The sequence below is a fragment of the Vicugna pacos genome, chromosome 3, assembly GCF_048564905.1.
Source record: "Vicugna pacos chromosome 3, VicPac4, whole genome shotgun sequence".
In the NCBI taxonomy this organism is placed as follows: domain Eukaryota; kingdom Metazoa; phylum Chordata; class Mammalia; order Artiodactyla; family Camelidae; genus Vicugna; species Vicugna pacos.
In genome coordinates, this window is record NC_132989.1 from 85,226,383 (window position 1) to 85,246,122 (window position 19,740).

Here is a 19,740-nt window from a genome sequence, read left to right on the forward strand (position 1 = left end):
TTCCATAAAAGACAAACAGATAGTCTTCTAAATTTTATTCAGAATAAAATCAGCATAGTATAAATATATCAGTGGAACATGTGAAAAAGAACTTGGTTTCTTAACAAAATCAGCCCTAAGGGGTCAGGAGGGGACCCTGTGTTCACTTTAACTACATTCAACTACCTTTGAAGTTGGCCTGTAGAACGTATTATGAAACAAAAACAAAAACAAAAAACAAGCAGCTGGTAGAGCAGAGAAAATTATCTGTAGTCTTAGTTTGCGTGAGATGGGGCCAGCGTGCTTTTGATCCAAGCCTGGTATTTCTGGTTTAATAGCATGTAGATTCCAGGTTTCTTGGCATCACCACATTTGTGACCTCCAGAGACTAAGGCATAGAAAGCACCTTTGCAGACCAAGGGGCCACCTGAGTCACCCTGGGAAGAAGAAAATGAGCAGATACTTGGTAAGAAGCTGTTGAACTTTTTCCACCATCAACTGTTAATTACTCAAAGGATCATTATCTGAGTCCTTGGTTTCTGTATGTCCTGCAGAGTGCTTGATAACAGCCTCTGACTCAGTATAGGTTCTCTGTGTCTCTGTCTCCGTCCAAGACCATGGTTCTGTCCATCTTTCTGTCTGTCTCTCTTTGTCCATGTCCCGGTCTCTGTCCAAGACTATGTATATATACATCCTTTGGTAATCAGTGACTGTCAAACTTTATTCATCAAGAAGCAATTTAGACACAAAGTTTGAAATAACCCATGAAATACAATAAATTTTTAAACTGTGAATTTCATTTTGGTGCTCATGGATCTCAGATCAGGTTGCTACTGGAACTGGCAGAAAAGAGCAACGTATTAGAGTAAATGTCTTGGTGGCAGGGACTGTATCTCCTCTGTTATTTTTTTTCCTGTTTTGCATCCTCATGTGATTGAACATGGGGCTCTGTATGTACCCAACACTCAGTATATACTTGGTCAATGAACTGATTCTTGAGGACTCACTCTGCTCACTCTGACAACAAAACATGTGACAACAATTCTGTCAAGGGAAGTGACAAGGTGTTAGAGGGGGCAGCCTGGTCTTTCAGATAAGGAGCTGGCTTTTAAATCTAAAGAGCAGCCTTTGCCTCTGCTGCCACTCACATCGAAAACTGCAGTACTTTGTGCTTTGGTTGGCTGCAAAAATAGAGACTTAGGGGGATGACAGTCTTGGTGCACTGCAGCTACATGTGATCTTTGAAATCATCACATCCTCCCCTCGATAATGCTTAATACAGTATGGTGTGAATAGTGTATTCTACCTTTTAAAAAAATTACTAATCCATCTGTGCTAGGTAGCCTTTGTCACCTGTAAACATGATCATCTTTTTTTTTTTACTACCTCAGGAAACAAAAGATTTTGAAAAGTATTTTGAAAAGTTATCTTCTAATCACCACTAGTGAACTTAGAGTTAGTAGGCTTTCTAAGGATGGTAACACCCCTCAGAAGAAGTCTGTAAGAGTTATCAGATATAGTTAATTATCCTGATTAATGAACATTTAATGAGTGTTCACTATATGTTGGGGAAGTTCTTATGACTCATTCATATTGGTAGATGGGAAAGAATACAGAACACTGTATGCAGGAATGGAGTGCAACTTTTCCGAGTCGTGGTTTTGTGTTCTCCGTTTCTCTCCTCCTCTGTGCTAGTGTGCAAAGGGAATCCGACTGTAGCTCAGCACCCTGAAATATCTGTTTGAATGACAGGTTCTTACCTGGCAGGAATCCTTCTGGCCTCTGGCATCTCCTGCACATACCATGTTTTTAGTTATGATAGGATTATGGTTGTAATAACTTGGGCTGTTGCAAACTTTTCGACTTATGACAGTAACTGTGACTTCTCGCAGAGTATCAGAGGGACTAAAAAGTTCTGGGTCAGTAGCTCCCCAGCCAGTAACCTGGCATTTTGTTCCAGCTCTAATATCATTTTTGGATTTTGGGTAGAGCAGTTGGACATGCTTGTTGAGTTTTGCGGCCGTGTGAAGCTGTCAGATTGAAAAAAGAATAAATTATCATTTGTCCCCAGTAATATTCTGTTATTAGTCTGAGCGATGTATGTGTGGTCCCTCTGTTCTAGGAGGGCGTCCCCCTTCTTGAATCTACTTTGGTGGTAGCCCACAGCTGCATTTGTGGTTGTTGCTTTTCTGAACATACTCTTCATTCCCCTTAGAGTTCAGTGATGCTTGGGGAGGGAGCTTACACAGAGCAGGAATTTTGCCCAGTCTCAAGCAAACTGGCCTTTATTCTTCTTTGGATGGTTTTCTGTGGAATAACATCCATAGGTCATGACTTTGAGGGCTGCGCTGTTTCCTGCTGGATAGGACCCTTGGGTATGGTCTAGACTAAGTTTGGACTAGACTAAGTATGGTCTAGACTAAGTTGTAACTCACTTCTGTGTCTCTGAAGTCACTTGGTTGGCTCTGTTGTCTAAGTGCCTTGTATTTTTTACTTGCTAATGATAAAAGCATTTGGGAAAAAAAACTTTCAATGTGGATCTTTGGGCCTGTTGGGATGGTCTCCTCCCACATATGTGAACATCAGAGCTTTTTTCCCTTGTGTAAACACAGCCTAGATGCATTTGTGATAAATTCTCATTTCTTTCAAGGCCGTAAATAGAGTAAAATGGGCCCAATATAGAATATGTCACAGTCACCTCAAACATGGGGAGAGTGCTAACAAAATGCTTCTGTGTAGATGATTTGATAACTGAACTCGCTGTATAAGAATGTTGGAGGAATTGAAGGAGGTCAGTGTCACATACCTCAACCAGCATAATATCATTCGATTTAGGATCTGATGTAAATCTTGGGAATCGTATGAATTTTTTAATCTCAAACGTTTGTTTGGAGGCCTCATTCTTTGAGAGAGAGTGTGCTCCTAAAACCACTTTGGAAGAATGGCCTTTGGCAAACCTAAAAAAAGCATAGAGAATAGAGGCAACAGAATGATTCCCAAATCCCCCAGTGGGATTTGGAGAAATGGTGGAGAAAGCCATATGAATATAGAAATAAGGACCATCTCTAAGATAACCTGCCTAGGATTTGGTGGAGTGACAGAGGTCCAGTGGACCCAGTCATGAATGGATGATATCAAGGGCCAAACCCACCCCACTCCAATTCCCCAGTGTTACAAACGATTATCAGAACTTGTACCCTACTAGGGGGACAAAGGAGTGAAATCCTAAATTGACTGAGATCAAGTTTACAACAAAATTGTGTTAATTTATGTAAAAATAAAGGAAATTATATTTCTCAGGTTTGTGGGTTGTGATTTACATCCACCATTGTTAAGAATTTTTTTTATTAAAGTAAAATATACATAATATAAAATTTATGGCTTTAACTGTTCTTAAATGCACAGTTCTGTGGCACTAAATACATTTACATTGTTGTTAATCCATCATCACCATCAATCTCCAGAGCTTTTTCATCTTTCCAGTTTTAAGTATTTTAATAACTAAAAGGTAGAGACTCAACTCTACACTTGCTAATCTGTTATGTCTAGACATCATCTCAGGGCAATATGGAGAAATAAGGTCCATTACCTGACTGTCAACTATGCTTATATGTTCTGTCCCCTCAATTAGAAAGATGATTTGGACAAGAGAGGAAAACTTTCCTCAAGGTGAAAGAAGGACACTTCAGAGTTAGTACCTATTGATAATTCCATTGTGGGGATTTAGAGGATATAAACTGTTGAGTCAGATGAAGAAACATTTTTTTGTTTGTTTGTTTTTTTAAAATCCCTGGTCATATATAGTTTTAGTACCAGTGTTTCACTAGTGCCATAGTTGATCTTTACTGTATGTTGAATAAAATTACATTTACATCTAGTTACAAAAATAGAAGTGGTATTTTTTGAGATCTTGACCACACCTTAGAGCCATTTGCATGCTACAAAAATATCCCATTTTAATGTGTGTTCTCAGGAAGCAACTTCAAATCCTTTTTTGGAACAAGGAAGGTTATGAAAATAATTATATTTATTTATTTACATACAACTGTTACATGGAAAAGGGTCAAGGCAGATTACAATAAAAACACACACACCCATATATACAGATGAATAAAGATTAATAAAAATTAAAAAGATCACAGAGACTTACAGAAAAGGAAGAAAAGTTTGTTTCAGATTTGGGGAACCAGTGAATGGTTATGGTGGGGTGGGTTTTAATATGGTAGGGCTGTGACTGCCAGGAATTACCAATTTTTGGTTTCTACCAAAAGAGTTTATTTGGGGTTATTTTGGAAATTCTAGTTCTATTTGTTGAAAAGTTTCTGTTGCAAAATCAGGATGGGGATGAAATTTCTCAAGGGATGTGGATCAGATTTCCTAGGATTGATTCAAACTCAAATTCAGCATACTCACTAAACCCCAAACTTTGGAGGGGAAGGATAATGTAAAATCCCTGGGACTACTGGTCTAATAGAAAAGATGTATACATGCATAAATAACGAGCCTGGAGAAGCCTGGGAGGTACAAATGTGGGATATGGAAGGTGAATCTAACTACGGGAAGGGAGCTGAGAATATTTCTGATTTTCCTTCATCTTTTACCAATTTCCTTGATTAGTTATGGCTTTGCAATGCTTTGGTTATTTTTGTCTCCATATATTAATACCCAAAACAACCCAAGACCATGAATGCTTTCTGAACTTTCCATTTCTAGATATGCTTCAACTGTAATCTGTACTACAAAGGTCAATCTTTTCTGCCCACTGGATACCTGGAATTACCTGAGTTCCAAGATCCCACCTCTTTAGCTAAACTCAGGTCTGAATTCACGCTGAGGATAAGTTACAATATCGATGTCTCATTTGCACAGCACAGTGTTTCTCCCTGGGGGAGTCTTTGGACCACCTGCTTCAGAATCATCTGAAGATGTTTGTTTAAAAGCAGCTTTCTGAGTCCCATCCTGGACTCACCTGGAACAGAACTACATGCAGAGCAGAACCAAAGTATTGCTTACAGTAAATCTTGTCATCGTCTGCTGAAGGCATCCATAAACGTCTCTATTGAGCCTATCGATAAACCCTCTCTGTGTTAAAGCTGAGGGACTGTATAGTCCTTATGAGTTAAAGGGTTCTTCGACTGGCCAGAGGTGACATACCTCATAAGTAGGGGAATCAGGACCCAAACCCAGCTTCTGTGACTCTAAGTCTAGTGCCAAGGTAGACTGGCAGAGGAAATAAGAGTCTTGAAGGGGGCTTGGCTGCATGGTGCCTCTATAAGCCCTGTGCTGAGCCCTTTCAAGCCTCTTAATTCCTCTGCCGTTCTACCTTGGCACTGAGCAATGTTTCTACTTAGATCCATTCCTCCAGATGTGATAATGAAGGCAGGATCCCTATTTCTTGGAAGTCTCTTACCTAAGAGAGGAGGGAATGACGCTGCTGTCAGAGAGGCTGTTATGGTCCTATCCCATCAACATGACTGGATCATGAATTGTGTTCCTCAGTGATTACCATGGAAGGTATAGGTATAACATTAGATAACATTTATTAAGTTATTGCAGTGAGCCAGGTTTTGTGCTAAGCATTTTACATATTTTCCCTCATTTAAACTTCACAACAGCCCTGTGAAAGAGGTATTATGATTATCCCCATTTTGCAGATGAGGAAATTGATGCTCAGGAAAATTAACAAACTTGAGAAAGTCCCAATGATATTAAGTGGAGCCTCCAGGATGCAACGCAGTTGGGATTAAAGCTCAATTGGTTTGAACCCAAGGTCTGAATTTTTAACCATACTACTCTGGAAGCCTTGAATAATTTGAGATGGAGTGAGGCCGTGTGGAAGGGATTGTGGGGTTTCATCTAATCACTGGCGAGGCAGGTGAGAGGACGGGGGAGTGTTCAGTGAAAGAAGGCATTGGAAGAGACTCAGGAAGACAGTGAGGCAGTGGGCAAGAGTTGGTGAGAGTTTTGCTTCTGATAAATTAAAATGCTGAAAATAAAACAAGCTTTTTTTTTTTTAAAGCCAGTTTCCTTTTATAATTGGCATGGCAACTAACAAAGGGGTCAGGAGACTAAGTGAGGAACTTAGGATGGGTAGTGAGGAGGGAACACCCCAGGTTTGGCCTCCTTCACCATTTTGCTGAGAGAGGGGCCTGGGGTTAGTAAGCTATTCCCACAGGATACTTGGGAGTACATTTGTGGGAAGCCACCATTGAACTATTTCATAAATATTTTGGATTTCATAAAGCTTAATATTTTTCTAAGCACAATCTGCCTACATTTTTACACCCAAGTGTCCTGTAGAGGAAATCTGATACACATACTCTGGAGTTCTTTAAACTCCAGCCATTTAAAATAATATTTAGCAATAGGTTTTTTTTTTTTAACTGCAAGACCTCTTTTTCCCCAATTTGTCAATTTGGAAATCTACTTCTACTGAGTCAGTTCACATGACAAAATTTAAAATTCAACTTAATAATACTATTTACCTTTGGATAGCACTTTGTGGCTTGTGAAGGACTTCACATACTGTGTTTTAAGTTTAGCAAAACCCAAAAAACAAAACCCTAAAGAAAGCTCTCCAATTTATTTCCTTTTTTCTATCTAGCATTTGTTCAGCATTTATAATAAGTCAAACTCCATGACTGGGGCGATTATAATCCACTTGAAGTGTAACCATAAGCGTATTTGAAGATGTACATGGTTTGAATTGAATGAATATCTATTGATAGTCACCCTCTACCTAGCTGGTCCCCAGGGGACAAATGCCCTGGAAAGAACAGAAGTGATAGGGACACAAGGGTGATTTCTATGACAGCAAGAACCCCCGCTTAAATGAAGTAGCCATATTAAATTGGAAATAAGTGGCTTGCTATTTAGAAATAAAATAAAAGTTATCAATTTGCAGGGTTCAAAATTTTAAATTTGTGTTCAGTCTCATTAAAATGGGGCAACCAAACAAAACCCCCAAAACATAGAGAAGCAAGTCAATTCAGTTGTTCCATTTAGATACAGCTGACTCCTGGAGAATAAACCATTACCGCTAAGAGGTTCTTAGGTGAAATGTCATGTTTGTAAGGAAAGGGGAAAACCCCATCTCTTCTCTTAGCTTATTCAGTCAAGGAATATAAGGAAGAAACTTACAAGCAAAAAACAATCCCCCAAACACAAACAAACAAAACAACCACAAACACCAAATTAGTTTTCTATCGCTTTTCCTTTTGTGATGGTGGCAGCATGCCAAGAAAGGTTTCGGACATTTTTATGAAGTAAGAGAATCATAGGGTGAGAAAACCTTTCTGTCTTTAGAAAACCTTTCGTTCTAAGTATCCCAGAAAAATGTATTCTACAATTGTATTCTACAATCTCTCTCTCTTTTTCTGTGTAAATCAGTAATACTTTCTTTTTTTCACCTGGGAAGACTATTATCCCTTACAGCTGTGATTCCCAAACTGTGGGTCTCAGACCTCATGTGGGGGGAGTGGGCAGAGGAGTTAAGGTAAGGGGTCTAAAAATCTACTAGCAAAGCAACTCCTCATACAGATAACAGTAATAATAGCTGCAACTTATTTGTATTCACTGTGTGCTAAGCATGCCAAAATGTTTAAATAGATAGTATTTAATCATCAGAACCCCAAGAAACAGGTATGCACTACTATTATTATTACCCATGTATAAAATGGGGAGCAAACTCAGATTGTCTGATTTCTCCTAACAAGCCCAGGAGTACTGTGGCTTCAGTAATTACTGTTGCTGAGTTCCCTGGCATTACACTGAGGACTTGAATTTGTCTAACGGGTTGCCTAGATCTCCCTAAAAAGAAAAACGCAGGCAGAATTGCAGATATGTGAGAGAGTAAATAAACTCCAGTTGGTCAGTTATCTCAGAAGCTAAGGGAAGATCAAAACCTCTCCTGGGAGAAGTGAGCTCTTCTTCTGGCCAACTTGGGGAAAAACATGTAAACATAGTACTCACCGAGAGTGGCAATGGGCGGCTGTCAGCACCCACTGCGGATGGATCAGAACTCCCCCACAAATGTGATTACCGCCATACTGGATGGAAGCCATAAATGGCCTGGAATGAGGTGACACCTCTCTCCCTCCGATAATCTCCACGTTGAAACCTCCAAAAGAAAACCAGAAGATTTAACGTAAAAGATCTAAGCCGATTACTTCATGTAATTCTTATTTTGACTGCCACTGTATCATTTTCCAAGTTAAAAAAAACCCTATAGTCACCTAATAGTTATTATAATTACTGACGAACAATTGTTGAATACATTACAATATAGAGGGATCGACGTGGATGTAAAAATCATTTTCACTTATAACATGACAATAGAATCCCTAGAAATTCATTTAATGCTCACATGTGGTAGGTATAGGAGATACTTACACTCTGGAGTCATAGAAGTCCCAGCTATTAGGAAACACAGAGAAAGAGAAGAAAATTTAGGCATTTTAATGGCTTAGATTTAAGAGGCCCAGGTGAAATATTCTGACTGTATTGGTGAAGGAAGAAGATTCTGAAGACTGAGTTTTGATTCTGCAGATTTAACTTTCTCACCACAAGTGTAGTAGAGTAAAGTTTTTTTCACACCTAAGATTAGAGGTATAGAACAGTTCGGGAAGTTTCAGAATTATGGTTTGGCACTTTTTGGGGAGAGGTATGTGTGCCATCAAGAACTCATTTCTGGAGTTAACCATCTTCAATATCTGTATGTACTCATGTTATAAATGGGGAGAGAATAAAAATATGCAAGCCATAAGAACTTAATGAAGTTGCAGACAGAGTTCAAAGATGTTCATTGCTCTAAAGCAATACTTACTATTTTTCCTGGCAGCAAATGGTGCCTATCGTATTTAATGTCTTTCTATTTTTCTTTTGGACGTAGATTTATTATGTAGAGAGACACAGAACCTTTCACAGATCGCACTTGCCTTACAATAAGGCTTAGCTAAAGCCTGAACATCATCCAGAGAAACCCATATGTTTTGTAGCAAACTTATTCCTAGTCATGCCATTTTCTCTAAATTTGACCAAATTTCGTTAAATTTTAGTTACATTTTTGGGAGATTTCATAATGTTATTAAAGGGGAACATTGGCAACATATTTTTAATTCCGATTCTCTCTTTTACTCATTTTTAATTGAAAATGACCATGTTTTTATCCAGGGCCTTGATAGTATCTTTTAAAAATCAAGGACTGCATCTTGTCATTCTCCCCAGGAACAGATAAAATGCATTGCCAGGCTTTCTACACTACTTTCTTCTTTACTATGAAAGGTATTAGACTCTACAAGATTCTGCTCGTACCAGGTGCAAATGTTATAAAATGAGTACAGATAGACAAATCAGGCACCATGACCCCAAGAACTTTCCAGAAACACTGACTAAAGTTTACCTTGAATTAGCAGATTTTATTTTCTTTTTTTCTAAGATACGTATATCCTATCTTTAATTTTTTTATAAAGGAGAATTGAAATCCAGAGCTATTATTCTTGGCAGATTGCAAGAGACTCCTACTAAATTGTTTTCTAGCATTAAGACAGTAGTAATAATAATAATATTATAATTATATATTATAATTTAATAATATAAGTAAAGTACCTTAAATTATTTCCCAAATTCTGTTTACATGGTTATTTATGTTTTCATATCTTATATCCATGAGGGAGGCAGGACAAACTATTATATTCATGTTACATCTGAAGAAATAGGCTCAGGGAGGCTAGGTAATTTGCCTGCGTTTACACAGCATACTACCTGGACCAAGTCATTTGCCTGACCTGAAATAACTTATATATTAATAAATATACCACCAGAGCACAGAATTTGAGAAATATCCTGTTTTCACTTTACAGGGATGCAGTAACCATAAAATTTTCCTATATATTAAATAAGAAGAATGAACAAAACCATTGTAGAGCAGTGACTTCCTGTTTTGTAAACCTGTGGGTGAAGCAAAGAGGAGCTGGATTAAGAAAAGCCACAAACTTAATAAACCAAACTTGTTAGTTCTAGCCAAATGTCCCCATTAATTTTCAAGCCATCTTTGTCACTGTTGGTGTGCCTTCGATGGATTCCTCATGTGCCACTTTTGCAAGCTGTAAAGTGGACCTCATGATGCCAGCTCCCCACTGTATCACAGTGATGTTGGAAACATAAGGAAGATAATGTGTGACATTTGGAAATGATTTGAACTATGAGGAAGAAATGAACTGTGTAAAGACGAAGCTTCATTTCTGGTGGGGCCTGGAGGGAGGAGGCATAGTCAAAACCATCTTTCAGCTGCTTATTTCTGTGTAGGAAGGACTAACATCCATTTGGATTTTTACCAATTGCTAGGCATTTTCAACTCTGTTTCCAGGAAGGTGGCTGTCATTAGTCTTGTTCTGTGGATAAAGACTGGCTGGAGATTACTGAACTGGCAGGTGGCAGAGTCAGTTCTTAAACCCTTAGATGCTGGCTCCAGGCTCCATGTTGCCTTCAACCTGACCACATGCCTGCCCTGCTCTGAGAAGTTCTGAGGCTTAGATGCTTTAAGAGGCAAGCTGGCTGTGCGGAAGGAAAAAGGATTTAGCCATATACACTGCAATTAGACATGGTGAGATTTAGTTCAATTGGGAGGACAGTCTCATAACTCTTTCTTGTAGCTGACCCGGAAAATTCTGAGAATCATGTCGATTTATAGTAACGAGTTATTTAGTTTTGGCTTTAGACTGATGCACGGGTTAATAGTATCATTTGTTATAACCTTCAGGATCCTGGATTTGAGAACAGTGGGCTGTGTAACATGATGAGCTCCGCGATCTAATTTATTTCTGGGTGTTGGTTTTTGTTCTGTTGAGTCTGCTGCGGGAAGAGCTGTGTTTGCTTTGGATGGATTTTGCAGCAGCTGTGCTGGGCTGAGCAAGTGTGAGGTGGTGCTTAGCGCGGGACTGGTTCCTGGGTCAGAATCCTTGTGGTTCTCCTTCGCTGTGTTGTGTTCAGCTGTCCTCATTAGTTGCTCATAGGTATGCTGATTTTGAGCATGGGGATTTTGTTTTCCTCCATCCCATCTCTTTCTCTCTTGACCCTTCTGTGTTTTGAGAGACCCATATAGAGTAGCTATCTGGAAGCTCCAAAGGTCACATGTGGTTCTCTCCATTGAGCTTTCTTTACCAGCCCACACATTGGTTTCATCACATTCATTAGCCACCCGCTCACTCTAAAGCCTTGTCACTCAAAGCATGCCACCCAGACCTGTTTATTACCCATCCCAGGCAAGGTGGGGACAGAAGTTGAGAGTCAGAGTTCAGAAGCTGTTACAACCATTTATCATGATCTGATACTAATTTATTTTATTTACTGAAGTTTAATGTCTGTCCAATCTAATCATAAAATAGAGCAGGCATTTTGTATGCTTTTGTTTTTAAATTTAATTTAATTTTTCTACTCATTTGTGTTGTACTGTATAGAAGTATCAGTCCACAATGAATTGAAATTAAAACCAAACAAATGAACAAACAAAATTCCAAAACACACCTGGTTTTCCGTATGGTAGCTGGAGCACTGCTCTGTAGACAAAACTGCAAAGCAGGTCTGTTTCAAGCCCTTCCTATCTCTTCCCTTTGGGCCTCCTTTGAAAAGTTTTCCAACACTAAGGTTTCCAAGACTCCCATGGCTGTCCAGTCCTCCCCTGCCCCAGGCACTTGAGATCAGGATTTGGCAGAATTCCCCTGGGTCCTTCCTTTATGACCACCACCCTCTGGGCCTTGATTTCTCTCCAGTAATGGTTTAGCTAATCTGATAAATGCATCTGTTAACAATTATCATGAAACTATGGCAGTTTTGAAAGTTAGAGTAGGGAGGGCTATTGGGATGCTGTATGATGACATTATACTCAAAGGTCCCAGGAAAATAAATCCTACTTCAGATTCCAGCCATCTCTCCCATGAGTTTCCTTAAAATGGATGAACTGGACAGCAATTGCAAGGGAAAGCAAAGTATCTCTTGACTCAAACCTGGAGCTTTGGCCTTAATCTCAGTGCAGAGAAACTGAGTAGGCTGGGTTGGGGCATATGAAGCACTGTCTTTTCCTAAGCTATTTAATTTAAAATACTTTAGAGAGCAGCTCTATAACCTCTTGGTGGAATAATGGTGGTGATGAGAGTAGGATAGAAGGAAAATTGTTTTTATCTTTCTCTAACTTTTAATCAGAGCATATTTTGCATATTCATTCTCTTTCTTTATTAAATATAAATGTTTCCTACTCACTACTATTGAGCTAAATAACAAAATAGTCCTTTAACCTCCTGCTCCTTTACTTCTCTCCAAGTCAGCTGTGAAATGACTGCAGTGGATGAGAGGTGCAGTGGGTGAGCACAGGATCTTGGCATGAGGAATAACCACTTGAAAACACCCTGAGAATTTGGCAAATGGGGATTTCCCAGTAGGCCTGGAGCTGGCTACCTGGTCAGACACTGTCTTCATCTCAGGTTTTCTCTAGATCTCAAGTGCCCTTTTGTGATACCTCTTTTTCTTCTCTTCTTCAAGGTGACTTTTGATGTTCATTTTCACTGAGTTGAAATCGTATAGGAGGGATGGGGAAAGTCCCACATGGGGTGGTCCCATGATGTCATTGGACCCAAGGCAGATCACACACTATCTGCGGTATTTGTCCTCAAAGATTTATACATGTGAAAATCTTTTTAACAGGGATGACTGCCAAAGGAAGGTTTGCAGCCCTGACCTCTCTCCCAGCAACCGATTTGTAGGGACACTGGCCTTGCACAGAGGAATTGAGGACTTGGACAAGCCTAGTGGGACATTAGAGAGAAAGTTGGGGTCAACATGTAGTCAAGTCAAGGGAAAGATGTCAGGGAAGGAATTCAGTGATAGACACCAGAAGAAAGGTGGAAGCAGGAAGGGAAAGGAAGGAAATAAATAAATATTGTGGAGGAAAGAAGGAAACACTCAGTTGAGGATGGAAGACCTTATAATGAAACACTTCCATTTATATTTGAATATCTTAGATACTCTTATGTGTCCTAAGCCAAATATATCATCTCTTTAAAATAGAGATAGTTCTGTTAAAAGGAATAACCTTATCATATTGAAAGCAATTTGGTTGTTTAAATGAATCATATTGGTTTCATGAAATAAAGTCACAGCAGGCCAAATAGTAGATATTTCAGAGAGGATGATCAGATTCATTAATGAAGGAAACACAGTAAATGCTGTGGCCAAGCTAGAACTCAATAACTCAATCGACTCAGTATTCCTTAATTTTTCACGTACAATGGATTAAAGTAGAAATTGTCATACAGTTCTAGGTGAGATAAAAACACTTTTTTCCAAAAGTGAATGATTAACCAAAGACCCACACATTCACGCATTCCCCCACCCCACACTCACTCATCCCTAAATCCCTATGCTAGTCTTTATCATAAATTCCATGTACAGCAAAGATTTTCTATGAAAAAAAGTGAAATCATTGTAAACACTAAATGAAACAGTAAGTTAAAAATAATGTTTGAGAGAGGAAGGTGTAAAAAAAGCCACCGATATATTACAGTATATAAAACATTGACTTTTGTAAGGCAAAAACCACCATAGGCAATATCCAAAGACATATGACCAAGCACTTCCCCCTAAAGATAATATCTTTAATATATGAAGAGCTCTTACAGCTCCATCAAGAAGATAACAATAATAAATGAGCATGATGATGAACAAATCCATATAAATGCAAATAAAATAATGCTTTAGTTAAATTTCCTTATTAAGGACCTAGCATATAAATAATATTTTAAAAAAATCTTGGTGATTGTAGGATAAAAGATAAAGCACATTTCACATATTTTCAAGTCTTAGTAAGCATAAGTTTGGTGCACTAATAGCAAAACAACTACAGCAAGTACTGATAAAAAGACCACCAAGCTGAGAAGAGATAAATCAACAAAAGCATAATCTACTAAATTCTCATTGCTGGTTGATGGGTTTTAGCAACAATATGATGATTGTGCTATTTCTTTTAGATCTTGAACTTTGGAAATCCTCTTCCTCTCTACAACTTCCTTAATTCACTTACATTTCTCTCTAAATTCCAAAACACATACTTCCTCTTCTCACCAGAATTTCAGAGTACTGCCCTTCTTACAATTTAGCCATGCCCATTATCTTCCTTCTGGGCACATCTGCCCTCTTTTCAGTCTGAACAAGACAGTCATGTTAACAAGGCCCACCTATCAACTTCAGCTGTCCATGCCCCCTTAATCTTCTACTGTGGAACTGTCTAACCCTACCTCTGCCTTACTGTTTGCTTTCTCAGATTAGAGCTTAAAAAGTATGCTGCAGAAAAGTCACAGGACCCTATTGGGCTAACCCACCAGCTCAAGAGTAGAGTGTTCACTGTACTCCGGAAATCCTTTCACTCATCTCTTGTTCATTCTCTAAATCACTGGCCACTTCCAGTAGCTTTCCAGACTATCTTCATTTTTCCCAGGCCCCCATTTCCCTCCATCACTTCACCTTCTACTTCAGATCTTGAAGGTGAACTCTCTCTTTGTATTTAACTACTCATTTTTTTCTTCTTGGTCAAGTGGGAACATTTCCACAGAGGGGCACCTCTATCCTTCTCCTCATCTCCCAGGGTCTTTAATTATTTCTTTATATAGCAACTTAAATTTCTACATCTTCACTAGTTTATTCTTTCAGTATCCATCTATCTATCCATCCATTCTTTCATACATTAATTTTGTATACAAGCACACACACTCCTATCGCACTTGAACATGTTTGATCCTCAGTTTATCATTTCTTTTCTTTCATAATCAGAGTTCTTTCTTTCATAATCAATTTCTTGCTCTCTTGTCATCCTGACAAACTGTTTTCATTTCTCACTGCACTAGTAAAACATGCTGTCAGTGAATCTTGTGGGCTGTTATCAAACTGCATTCTCCTTGATTTCTTTGCACCTTGCCTTTCTGTTGACCAGCTTTTTCTTGAAGCATTCTCTGCTCCGACTCCTGTCATACTCTGTTCTGATATTTTTTACCCCTTTGACCACTATTTGTCTCTTTACTGCCACTTCCTCTTCCTGTTCTCCATATTCTCTCTGTAAGTCTCTTATATTCTCTTTAGCCCAGACTTTTCTACCGAGTACTAGCGTAAGGTGTGATGATAACACTTGTCTTGAGAAAAAAGAATTCTGTTGTCCAAGAAGTTTCAAAAACAGATAGGCAATTAAACTGTTAAATGTTGTTCTAGTCTTCAGGACTTCTCAGAGCCTTTCAGTGCTAATTTGTATTGTTAATACCCAAGGGAATATGTGGGGATATAGTTTGCTCAGTGTCTCAAACTTGTTGAACTAAAGAACATTTATTTTCACAGAGCATATCAAGGGACCTGGGTTCCATAGAACACATGGTGGAAAAATTGTGTACATTTCCAATTTTCCACCTGAACTTCTCTTCATAATGTTGCTCCAACAACGTTTCCTTCTGCTGCTCTTCACTGGTCATCTTACTCTCAAGAGAGAAGAGATTGTTTTCTACTCACCACCTCTATGTCATACAAGCACTTACCTTATTATTCAAGTCCTACAGGAAATTCCACCTTCTCCTTGAAATGTTTCCTACTCATTCCAGGTGGAGGTACTTTTTCCCTCTTTCCAAAGCAAGAGGAATCCTTAGGAGTAATGGTTAACATCTTGCTCTATGTTATTATGATATTCATCATATTCAGCCTACTAATCTCTGAGACTGTTAACTTCTTGAGGGCTGTGTCTGTGTACTTTGTGCCAGCAAGGAATGCTTTTAGCTGCAAGTAACAGAAAACCCAACCCAGAGGGATTAAACAGCAAAGAAATTCACTTTCTCACATAACAAGAAGCTCAGGGGTAAAGTGGCACCAGGGTTGGTGAATTCAGTGGCTCAATGTTACTATGAAGACTCAGGTGTGCATCCTCAGTCCTCATGTTCACCAACTTCATGGTCCCAGATGTCACATCTGGCTATGACAAGGCTAAAGGGAAAGTTAAAGTATGCAGCCCTTCCTGTAGGCTTATTTTATGATCTCACATCTCTTCCAGAAGCATGATGGCACTTCTCCCCTCCCACATCTAGTTGGACAGCACAAGATCACATGCTTTCCTGAAACCAATCACTGGCAAGGGAGTTTTCCACTGGACTGGCTTAGACACAGATGCCAAGCTGGGGTTTGGATCATTCATGATAAGGAATAGAGACCTGAAGAAGGATAAGGATTCTGTTAGCAAGGTGGGATGGGCAGAGGTGGATTTCTATCTTAATATCCTGTTCAGCTTCCCACAGAGTAAGCTGCACATTCTGTAGATTTGCTAAGCGAGTAAAAGGATGAACAGAGGGTTGTGCCAAAAACGTGCTTACTCAAGATTTTATAACTTGTAACCCATCTACTGCCTTTCCTGAATTTCTAGGAGGAAGATTCAAAATTTACATTATAAGGAGGAATATTTGTGGGTGAACATTTATAGTTGCTAATTCTATATTTGAAAGATTAAAAACCACTCTCCCTCACCCCGTACTCTTCACATCAGTAATATCAGGAACTAGGAATATAATAGAGCCATTCTGAATAAATGTCTCCAAGGGAATTAACAATGATAAAATCAAAATAACATAAAATAGAGTCTAAATTAAGATTTTCATTGTCTTCATCAGCAAAATTATAACGTTGGGAAGCTTCTTTTTCTTCTCCCTCGTATTTAAGATAGCAACCATATTTCATTGCAAGTGATTTGATGCCAGTAGTTGAATCAGTCTGTCTTTTAGTATTTCCTCCAGACATTCTTTGAACATGTGTCAACAGGAAAGAACATGTTTCAAAATCCGCTTCTGCCCATTTCTCCCTTAATAAACAAAATGAAGTTTGAAAATATGTCTTTCAGTTCTCGTGCTTTCTAAAATTTGCCAAAACTCAGAATTACCAGAGCTGGCCAAGACCACATTCTGAAGCAGGTAAAATTGATGGTGGGGACCCTTTCATTTCCATTCTCAGTGTTCCAATTTCTCTTAATAGTCCTCATCTGCAAAGATTTATTGTCAGCAAATACTCATAACATCTCATAGCTCAAGAAAACATATTTTAAATTAATGGAGGTGCTGAGGGTTGAACCCAGGACCTCCTGCATGCTAAGCATGTGCTCTGAGCTATACCTTTCCCCCAGCTCAAGAATATTTTAAAGTGTTGCTACTTTACAGTGTATTCTCATTTTATTTAATGTTTCTTAAATAATAAAAAAAACACCTTTAAATATTCAGAAGAAGCATCTCTAATGATGAGCTTCCAGGTATGGTTTCAAGGATGGAGATAGTTTGGGTAGAGATTATTCCTTGCTTGGATTAAGTCACATCACATAGATACCACCTACTCTGAGTATGTAACAGGCTCGCTCTAGGAATGACTCTTTTTTTTTTTTTTGCATATTGTTGGCTAAATGATAAGCCAGAAGTTCCTGCACTGCTGCTGCCAGGAGGATGTTTAAAACTGTCACACTACAAGTGCTAAGGCACCTATATTTCTGCCCAGTGTGTGTGTAGGTTGTGTGGGAGATGGCCAGAGAAATATTTTAAGTTTGGACTTCAATCAGAGAGTGCTCTACTCATTAGAATGAGTTTTAAATTCCTTTCTGCAGAAGCAAAGAACACAAAGAATGAGGGCTCCAGAAAGAGTGTGGGCTTCTGGTTCACAGACTGCACCCCCCGCCCCTGCCCAGAAGCCATTTCCAGGTGATATGTACTAAGGATACAGGAAGCCAGGCAGTAGAATAGCACGATATTAGGGAAGAAGGTCCTTCTCTGAGTGACACTCCCCTTGAGTTACTAACTGTCAGACACCTGCTATAAGAGCAAAGTCTCATGCAGTCAGAAGTCTTTGAAAAGTGACAGGATCCAAGCTAGCAGGTTGCAGCCCCAGCTGACAGCATGCAAAGAGAGCGACCCAAACCAAAGCCAAGGATGCTTGTGGGATCTAAATCAAAGTACTCAAGATGTTCTATACGATGAGGAGGCTTTTAATAATTCATAGTTCAGGGAAGAAGGAAAACTCTCTTAGCAGACTTGTCAGCTTTCCATCCCAGACATCTAGATCACTCTTCATTCTTCAGGCTTTTAGTCTTTCAATGTTGTTTTGTGAGTTTCAGAAGAGGTCCAGAGAGAGAAGAGACGGGTGATGAGAAAGGTTGTGTGCATCTAATGGCCAATCCTCTTGGAAGAAAGGGTCAGAAAAATTGATGTAAAAATTTCTGGGTCAAAAACCAACATGTGGTAAACCTCTATTTTATTTAAAAAAATCATTTTCTGGGGAAAATCTCTTCCATCTTGAGTTTTAAAAGCAGTAGTAATAACCATTGGCAAGAACTGGCATCTTGAACTATATTTTAAACTTATTAAATACAGGTTACCCTTCCGGTGGGAAAACAAGGGATAAAGGAAGTAGGCAGTCAACATCTTGCCAAGTGTGTCAGAGCGAAGCCAAGACTCCATAGCAATTTAGCAATGAAGGATTAGTCCCTGCTGAAATTCACTTTATAGACCATGAATCAAGTCCTGGACACAAAACAAGATCAACATGGAACATACACAGAAGGCTTGTCAGAATGTGGACAATGCAAGTAAGAGAGAAGACGATGCAGACAAGTCTGCAACAGGGATGACTCTGTTAGTGAATGCAAAGTTTATATATGAACTCTCACCAGTAATGCTGTTTAGTATTTATATGTGTTTATGTATATGTCCTTTTAAAGGTAACTGTTTAGTACACTTGATACAATTAGGTGCAATCGTTACCAACAAATCCTTTTATAGTCTAAAGTCCTGAGTTAAGAAATAGCCCAGGGAGGGTACTTACTGGTGGAGCAGAACAAAACCCACCTGAGTTAAAAGTTGTAGTTCTGGTGCCCACAAGGTACTTCTTTCAGGATGTTGTTGCAACAGAGTGTCTGCCTGGGCTGTTAAGTGTTAGAATCACAGGATGTTATTGCTGAAAGACACCTGTCGCAATCAGATCCTGTCAGGGCATAGACTCTGACTCAGGTGATTCAAATGAAGAAACTTTAATGAAGGGACTATTCACAGAGCTGGGCACAGAGGCAAGGGACTTGAGGCACCCAGGGACCTGCGACTGCAGGCAGCCCACAGTGAGAACCCAGTGAGAGCTCCTGAGAACCCAGTGAGAGCTGAGTGTGGAAGGAGGGTGCCCCACAGGAGCTGGGAGCATGGAGGGATCCAGTCCCTGCCGTAAATGCAGGCCAGAGCAGGGAAGGCGCAGGGAAGAATTGCCACGGCCCCTCTGCCCGCCTTGGATCTTCTGTAGGTGCCTCGCAGAGGCCAAACCCAACCAGAAGTCAAAGTAAGGAAGCTCAGGTGATGTCGTCCATAGCAGGCATGGAGCAGGGTAGGAAAGGGCAGAGACTGGATTTGGGATGGGGGGGAGGGCAAGTGGCAAAAACCACACAGTTCCTTAGAAATTTGTCCCTTGTGCTCTGACGGGAAACTCCAAATTCTTTCTTTGGTCATAGATGGGGCCCAGGCATGCAGTGCAGGCAGCAAATATGTGACTATATAAAGCAGCTTACAGTGGGTAGAGGTAAGAGTTCACTTGTTAAAAGCCAGAGGGCTGGCCTCCCCAGAAAAAAGGTGGCCTTCTCTGTGAAAACCTGGGTGCCCCAGTGCTTCCAGCAGTCAGTCCTGGTCAGCCTATGATCATGCCAGGAGAGGGGCTGGTACGTGCCCAACCACC

General features: G+C 39.6%; 2 protein-coding genes across 10 annotated transcripts in view; one reads left to right on the forward strand and one right to left on the reverse strand.

The window, feature by feature from the left end:
- The window catches only part of ESM1 (endothelial cell specific molecule 1), a 64,027-nt gene that overhangs the window by 24,266 nt on the left and 20,021 nt on the right, over positions 1–19,740 (forward strand). For 2 of the 8 annotated variants that reach the window (XM_072958685.1, XM_072958688.1), the window contains one exon: positions 18,399–18,613. The exons of the other annotated variants lie outside the window; for them this stretch is intronic. The gene's annotated coding sequence lies outside the window, so the exon portion shown is untranslated. The remainder of the gene's footprint in view (positions 1–18,398; positions 18,614–19,740) is intronic. 8 annotated transcript variants of the gene reach the window in all.
- On the reverse strand, positions 33–18,943 carry GZMK (granzyme K). 2 transcript variants are annotated; one of them, XM_072958681.1, is made up of 5 exons: positions 18,873–18,943; positions 7,951–8,098; positions 2,786–2,936; positions 1,740–2,009; positions 33–416 (listed from the first exon to the last, which is right to left on the reverse strand). In XM_072958681.1, the coding sequence occupies exons 2-5, from the start codon at positions 8,040–8,042 to the stop codon at positions 255–257; spliced, it is 675 nt and encodes a 224-aa protein (XP_072814782.1). In that variant the 5' UTR covers positions 8,043–8,098; positions 18,873–18,943; the 3' UTR covers positions 33–254. The 2 variants fall into 2 exon arrangements, with proteins under 2 accessions (XP_072814782.1, XP_006206054.1); XM_006205992.4 differs by lacking the exon at positions 18,873–18,943 and adding an exon at positions 8,371–8,485.

What these genes read in the sequence shown, in the direction of transcription:
- GZMK (XM_006205992.4), bottom strand. Translation starts at nt 8,434, where the DNA reads ATGCCTAAATTTTCTTCTCTTTCTCTGTGTTTCCTAATAGCTGGGACT. An exon ending in GACTTCTATGACTCCAGAGT is followed by an intron (nt 8,099 to 8,370) that starts GTAAGTATCTCC and finishes TTTCTTTTGGAG; the next exon opens with GTTTCAACGTGGAGATTATC. An exon ending in GCCAGAAGGATTCCTGCCAG is followed by an intron (nt 417 to 1,739) that starts GTAAGAACCTGT and finishes TCTTCTTCCCAG; the next exon opens with GGTGACTCAGGTGGCCCCTT.